This window comes from Lactuca serriola, chromosome 3 (assembly GCF_051521515.1).
Source record: "Lactuca serriola cultivar US96UC23 chromosome 3, Lser_US96UC23_V15, whole genome shotgun sequence".
In the NCBI taxonomy this organism is placed as follows: domain Eukaryota; kingdom Viridiplantae; phylum Streptophyta; class Magnoliopsida; order Asterales; family Asteraceae; genus Lactuca; species Lactuca serriola.
In genome coordinates, this window is record NC_136410.1 from 301560410 (window position 1) to 301568676 (window position 8267).

The window sequence follows — 8267 nt, forward strand, 5'->3', positions numbered from 1 at the left end:
TGTCGTCGCTATTGGCTACCTATAGGGACGACATGTCGTTGCCATAGAGTTGACGATTTTTTTTGACTTTTGAGGCTACAGCGACGACTTCTCGTCTCAGTTTGTTAAGCGGGAAAGGATGTGGATTTAGCGCGCCTTTCACAGAAATAAAGCTCGGATGTGGATAACTATAGGGACGACTTGTCGTCCCTATAGCTTTCTATGCCCAACATTAGGAGAGCATCCCCTTTGTTTCATTCTTGCACCCTCAATCATCAGTCTCTCTCTCTCTCTCTCTCTCTCTTTCTCTCTTGATCGATCGATCAACAATTCACCCCTGGCGACTTCCTCACCTCCCACTCCCGGCAAATCTTCTTACTAACTCTCGATCCTCATGTTAGTTGCTGAAGAACACCGACTATTAGCTTCAACGCCGACAATTCTAACTACCGCCTTCATTTTCACCTCCTATTACAAATTCTAAAGAATACAAGCTCCACTCCGGCGACCTAGGCTAGTGTTAAATTAGTAGGAGCCTCTTCATTTCATCCTCTACAAATCAGGATTTCAGACTTGGGAGTACATGTATTCTCCATTCATTTCAGACATTCGTAATGATTTTGTAAATGTGGAACAGTTGTAAATTTACATTTTATTTAAATGAAGAGTATGCCTTTTGATTTTATGTTTTTGTTTACAGGTATTCTGATTTTATAGTCAATGAAGTGGATTTGGATGGAAATGTTGTTCATTTGACTTCCTTAGATGCACCAATGGAGGTCTGTTACCATCTATTATCATCTAATTCACGATCATTTCCATTCATCCTTACATCTGAGTTTAACGATCTACATTTTTTCGATTCAGACAGCAGAGGAATATGAATCAAAGACTACAAATCAACCAAATGGTAACCATTGTAATGAAATTGTATCGTTTAGAGCCCTAGTTGGTGAATCTGATGCTAAATCCCTGAAGGAGTTTATAGATAAGATAAAATCAAATGATGAAGATGGAGTTACAGTTACCAATACCTCCATTGTTCTTTCTCCAAGTTCTGATAAAGTTCATCGAACAGTAGGAATCTCTTTTCTCAATGTTTCTTTTCATCAACTATAGCTAGTCAATACTATATGTATGTGTAATTTACTAATAATTTTCTCCCTTTAGGCAGTTCATAATTTTTTTTAAAGAGAAACTCAAGTTCTTGGTTACAGACACATTAGATGGACCTGAATCCTCATCAAAATGCATACATGTAAGATTGAATTCAGGGGGGATAATGAAAGAGGCTGAGGTAATAAGAAGAGGAAAGAAAGAGATGAGAGTCCTTATGACAGTAGAGGTTCAGATCATTGGCTTGAGCATCTTGGAAAGTTCCTCAGGTAATGTCTATTATAGCAACATACTTTCATATATTTGTTTATTATAGCATCCTATTTCCTTTCATTAATGACAATGTTTTACTTTTGAAGCTTTATATTCTTTATTAATGACAATGTTTTCAAATATTCATCTACAAATTTCATCTTTGTAAGGAAAACAAGGATACACAAGAGGCATAGGGGTGATTGGAAAGATGCTTGGGATTCAGGTTATTGTGCTTACACATGATTTTGAGTAATTCAATCAAATTGGTATTTTTTTTTGTAGGAGATTAAATGTGCTTTTATGCAATAATATTTCACATTCTTCCCAGTTTATACAACAAAGTGACTTTTTGTACGCAATGACATTTCTTTTAAGACCCAAAGATGCAATATTTTACCTAATTATTAATTTTACTTTCTAATATGGTAAGAATTTGTCTATAAACTACTAAAATCTCATTTTTACCGTTGTATAAACTATAAAACTTTATGGTGTCATGCAGGCTAATACGTACTTGTGTTTGGTTGATAATAAGGCTGCATAGAAATCCTTGTCAGCAGAATCAGTGGCTGCCGCAGTTGTGAAACACTTGGAAACTGTCGCAGGGGTAAACCTGTCATTTTATTTACTTGTGGATTAACTTAAACATTGCAAGTGTATATATTGACTCAGATTGTGTTTATATGTGCAGACTGAAATAACTTCCATTAAGGAAGAGTTGCTTCACAAATTTGTGCCTGATGATGATGTATGTCCTACAGAATATGGGTTGGCTAATATCTTACAAAATAAGGGTCGCTTCAAAGATGATGTAAATCAAATCCTCTTGAATATTTATAATTTTGTTTTTTTATTTTTTGTAAACCTTTTTACATATGATGTGTTGATTTCTGTAGGTTGCTCCACTCTTTTCACTTGATGATGATACCAGTAAAGCAGATTCAGAAACAACTTTTGATATGGACCTCTGGAGTGTTGATCAATTGTTAGACTCAGTACGACTTTTTATTTATTCTAGTTTATAAGAACGATTATGATTATAATTATATGATCATAATTATTTATTTAAATCTAGTGTAGGTGATGTAATCTGCACAACAAGTCAGTGGAATGTTAATATGCACCCAATATGTCTTTCTTGGAAATGACAAATCACCGTGAAAAGCAAACAAAAATGTCCACTATGATGAGCATGAACCAGAGGCAAAACAATGGTGACACAAACAATCAAATGGTGTATATATATATATATATATATATATATATATATATATATATATTGGTTTGATATGCCGCTAATTTTTTTTTTTAATATTTATATAGCAAGCTGGAGATGGTTTGAATGAACACAATCTTTTAACATGTGAATATGTTTGATTTTCTAATTTGTATATAGTTATGTCAATGAAGGTCTTCTTCTTGGTCAACTCCATGGAAATCGATTCACAATCACACTAAGATTTGATAAGGCTGCATTTGTTAGATGTGTATTTTCAATGATGAGGGCATATATGTCTTTTGCATCTTTATAGAGGGTGGTCATAGATTCTGAGGATACTGTAAAAGCAGCAGCAGATGCTTTAGGAAAACATGGATTTGTAAACTACTTTGGTATGCAGGTAATACGTGGATTTGTCACTAAGATGAATTAATTTATTTAAAAAAAGAAAAGAAAATGATTAATATATGGATTCAGAAACAGAGATTTGGGAGTGGTGCTAAATTATTTAAAGGAGAACGGAAAGAAGCAGAGAGCATGATTCTTGATCCAAGGGATGATGATATTCTTTTAGTTTCTTATATCATCATTTAAATTTATTTTTATAAATTGAGACAGAAATGTCATATGATTATTTGTTTTCTTTAATATATGTTTTTGAATACATTATATTTGTAATAATATTATATTTATTAATTATATTTGTAATAATGTAGTGTTTTGAGATTGTATCCAATATTAATGTTTTGCAATTAAATTTACCATTTTATATATTTTGTAAATTTACTGTTTTAGCAATTTTGTGATGTGAAAACTGGGAAATTATAAAGAAAAAAGAGGGGCATACCTATAGAGACGACATGTCGTTTCTATAGGTGGATCTATAGAGACGACATGCCGTTTCTACAGGTGTATCTACCACATCAACATATTGTTGCTAAAGGCTAAGGAGAATCGACTACATCTCTATCTATGGAGACGACATGTTGTGTTTATAGATGAAGCTATAGAGACGTCATGTCGTCTCTATAGCTTCATCTACGGAGACCAACTACGTATAGCGACAAACCAAAACATGACGACATGCCGTCTCTAAAGGATACTATTGCGACGATATTTATAGCGACGACCAAAAAGATCTATTGCGACGGGGCTATGAGGACGAGAGCTGTAGAGACGACATGTCATCCCGGCCACCTATAGCGACGACTTTTTTAACCTATAGAGACGACATTTGTCGTCCTTATAGGTACCATTTCTTATAGTGATTGTAATTGCAAAGGTGGAAAATGAAATGACAAATTACATTTTTTGTTATATGGAAAAATACCAAATTACATAACAAAATGAAATGAAATAACTTAAATAAGTGGCTTTTAAATTTTTTGCAAATTCAACTTATATATTTTTGTTATTATTAAACAAAGATAAAGTTGGTTGCATTAAAGATTAATCAAAGTACTTTGATATAAATGATGAAATTATGTTGTTATTTAATAATTTTTTAGAACACAAATAATTTTACTAAAAAAAGCTAGCTAGTAAAACCATCAACACTAGTGCAATACTAATTAGTCTTTCAATTATACAACGTCATCTTTGCAATTATATATATATATATATATATATATATATATATATATATATATATATATATATATAAAAGTATAACTAAACACCCATTCAAATATAATATTTTTTTAATATAAACATAACTTTCTTTAATATATAAATAGTAAATATACTATTTTAATATTATTATAATATAAACTTTATACCTATAGTCATTAACGTAATTAATCATTAACGTAAGTATCTGTAAATTTATAAATTACATGACAAACTTAATAATATGTACTTTAATAAATAAGTAAAAAATTATTTCATATAAAAATAGATTTATAATAAGTGGGACCAATGAAATGACATTTACAAGGCTTTCAATATATGAAAGAACTATGCATACTTTGAATTGCCACATCATTTTAAAGACCAATTGAAGAAAGACCGATCGAAAGAGCAACAAACAACCGTTGCCGCTGCTCTAACATCCTGTTCCCGAGTTCAATTTAAGGAGAGAGAAGAAAAGAAATGAGTGGAAGTGAGAGGAAAGTAAAAGAAATTGGTATTCTCGAGTTTCATTAAAGGAGAAAAGTGGAAGGAAATGGAGGGATCACTTTCCCTCCTAACTTTCCTTCCGATTTGGAAGAATTTGGAGAGAAAGAATAAAATGTTTAACTTTCCTTCCATTTCTCTCCAACTCGGGAACACAAAAGACAAATTTCTTTTCCTTTCTCTTCTTTTCTTTTCTCTCCTTACTTTCTTTTTTCTTCTCTTCTTTTCTTTGGTACAACTCGGGAACGGGGTGTAAAGAGTTAGAAGAGAGCCAAAAGCATAAACCAAAAAAATAAATAAATAAATTGGAGCTAATCACGTCTAATTTTAGAACTCCAAAAATAAACAAAAAGCTGAAAGAGTCCTAACCTCTGATGTTTTCCTCCTTTAATATTATTGGGAGAAGACACCCACTTGTTTTTCCTATTTATATTTAACTAGTGGAGTGACCCATGCTTTGCATGGGTAAGAGGGTTTTAATTGGCTACCCATTAAATTATAGGGAACAAAAATAATGGAGCAAATTTTTTTAATTTATGAGGGGCTACAAATGTCAATAACAGAAATGTTGTGGCCAAACTCATAACCAAGAAAACCTAATTGTTCCTAAGTCATGCCACTTTTAGTATGTACCGGGTTGTTTTAATGTCATTGTAGCCCATTCAACAATCGTCATTTATCTTATTTGGTCACTAAAGTATTTTTTTTGCTCAATAGGTCATTAAACTTACAACTTAAACGTCTATTAAGTCATTTTCGTTAATTTTTAACAGGTCTTCCGCTAACCAATTATTATAATTTACAAGAATGGTCCCTGTGATTTCAATTTCTTTCGTGGTTGGTCCCATACCATCATAGTTCATCACCGACGTCACCACTATTCAATTTCGGCAACTACCACCCTTCACCTCGGGCAACCCCGTCAACTATTATACTCAACCTTTCTCTTACACCACTTCATATACATCATATTTCTTTCTCTACATATAGAACCTCATTCTTCTTCCTGTTTCTCTCTCTTTCAAGACACTAATTACAATGGAAGGAAGTTCCACTGATGATCAAAGCACAAATATAGAAACAACTTCAACAGTTGCAGCACCGGTGACTACGCCTCCACTGATCGGCAGTGGGGGCAGCATGGCTCTTGACACCAATGAAGCGAGGTTGGAAGCTAGTTTCTTGAATTCTCATTCAAAAGCTGAGATCATCGATATGTTGAGGAAACACACATACAGTGATGATCTTAAACAAAGTAAGAGAAGCTGCAGCTTAAACAAAACCCCTTTTACAAACGGGTTTAGATCGGATGGCAACTTGGTCAATTCCCGGGAACAACTTTTTGCGAAGACAGTCACCCCAACGACGTCGGAAAACTGAACCGGTTAGTGATACCAAAGCAAAATGCAAAGAAGCACTTCCCGTTGCAAAGCGGAAGCACTTCCAAAGGAATTCTTTTACATTTCGAAGACATCGGGATTAAAGTATGGAGATTCTGTGATTTCATTACTCATACTTGAATAGTAGCCTGAGCTACATTTTAACCAAAGATTGGAGCCGATTCGTGAAGGAAAATAACTTAAAAGCTGGTGACATTGTGAGCTTTCAAACATCTATGGGTTCAGACAGGCAACTTTACATCGATTGGAAGACAAAAAAAACGGGTCAGGTAGCTCCAATATTCAAGAACAAGCAACTTTACAACATGTTCAAGAATGGTAGTGGTGCAGGTGACGAACGATGCTAGTAAAGGACCAACCATGAAAGAAATTGAAGTCATTGGGACCATTCTTGTAAATTATAATAACGTGGTAACATAAGATTTGTTAAAAACTAACGAAAATGACTTAATAGACATGTAAGTTGTAAGTTTAATGACCTACTGAGCAAACAAAATACTGTAGTGACCAAATAGGATAATTGACGATAGTTGAATGGGTTATAGTAACATTTACCCTTAAAAAAAAAGGAGAATAGGGGAGCAGATAACAGGTAAAAAGAGAAGGGTTTTTTTTTCCTACCGCAGGCATTGTTGCTAACGGTATTGGGATTTAATTATATGTTTGATTATTGTTATTCTACTAGGTAAATCTTACTCCTAATTAACTATTAACTTTTCCACAAAGTGACTTAAACCTTCAATCTCTTAGAGAAAGGGAGGAACATATTTTCAAGCACCTTGATACCATTGGGCAAATGAATTTTGGTTTTGTATTTAATTAGTTGTCTTGTGGTTGATTGATTTTTGGTGTTCTAATCATATATGCTGAAACAATGTTTTCAGTTTATTTTGAAAAACTTTGTTTGAAGAGAAAAACCAAGTGACTCTAGCCTTTGCCAATCCTAGAGGTTAAACTGATAAGTTAATATAAAATAAATAAATAAATAAATAAACAAAACAAAGTTAGATGAGAATTAATAGGCGCATCAAGGATTGCCCTCCCTCCTTGATGTCAAGGGTTCAAGTCCCGTGAGGGACATAGGTGAAAATTTAGGAGAATTGTAGGAGTAGAATAGAGTAGAATTGCCGTTCAAAAAAATAAAATAAAATAATAGGCGCATCAAAGTAGATAAACATGAACTTTAAATGAAAACCACAAAACTACATGAACACCACAAAACTAATCCATGCGAGACGATGGTACCACAACAAGAACTATCAGCTAATGCGGCGACTTCTATAGCGGTGGCACCTAGTTGAAGCTTTGTCTCAAACTAAGCCAAGTCATTGAAAAGTTAGATCGACCTAGCAACTAGGTTTCGTTCTCGTTTGATCAAGTGTAGCGGTTGCAATAGTGGCGACTAGTTGTTGTCACTAATATTCGTAAAAAAAAAACCGTGATGTTTGCCTTTAGGTTATTTGGTGTCACCGCTAAAACAAGTTGTTGCTATTGTTACAACTAAAATGTTGCTGCAAATGAGCTAGTCATCACTAAAGAGGTCACTGATAATGAGCTAAAGAGAATAACCCCTCCTCTCATCCTTTTTTCTTGACTACGAGCTGTGCCTTCTCTTCTTTATACTTGCGACGAAGTCGGCCGAATACCTAAACCGGCGAGTTGTGACAAAATCAAGCACATCGATAACCACCTCTCGTTTCTTCCTCTTTGTCGTCGACCAAAAGGTACGTCTCCCTTCCATTCTGTCAGCGATTTTGTAACTAGTTTTGTAAAATACATGGGATTGTGAATATATATATACTTTATGTGCCAATTGCATAGCATTGTATGTATTAGGATTCCTTTTTTTCCCTCTTGCGTTACTAATTTTTCTTTACCGATTTGTGATAGAAATAAAATATTCGATGGTGTTTAGTTTGCCCTAATTTTTTGAAAAACCCATGTGTAGTATGTCTAAATATTTGAAAAATCCATGTGTAGTCTTATGCCTAAATGAACGAATGATGGTGTTTAGTTTGTTATTGTTGTTTTGTAAAATTTAAATAAAATCAATCATCCAACCTACCTCGTCCACCGGTAGTCTCCTCCAGCAATACAACATCGGTGGACGAGGTAGTTGTATTTGAAAAGGTCTTACGTGCTCAAAGTGGATATGTTAATGGTATCGAATGTAAACCTTCTTC

At 33.8% G+C, this 8267-nt stretch overlaps 1 protein-coding gene and 1 pseudogene across 1 annotated transcript; both read left to right on the forward strand.

Annotated features, from left to right (window-relative positions):
- Window positions 1-562: 562 nt before the first annotated feature.
- Window positions 563-3163, forward strand: LOC145096315 (multisubstrate pseudouridine synthase 7-like). Its single transcript, XM_079034064.1, has 10 exons — window positions 563-618; window positions 680-758; window positions 847-1056; window positions 1154-1364; window positions 1518-1573; window positions 2042-2161; window positions 2247-2335; window positions 2747-2837; window positions 2883-2969; window positions 3047-3163. The coding sequence occupies exons 1-10, from the start codon at window positions 563-565 to the stop codon at window positions 3161-3163; spliced, it is 1116 nt and encodes a 371-aa protein (XP_078890190.1).
- Window positions 3164-5722: 2559 nt separating this feature from the next.
- On the forward strand, window positions 5723-6406 carry LOC145096317 (AP2/ERF and B3 domain-containing transcription factor RAV1 pseudogene; annotated as a pseudogene).
- The last annotated feature ends 1861 nt before the right edge of the window (window positions 6407-8267 follow it).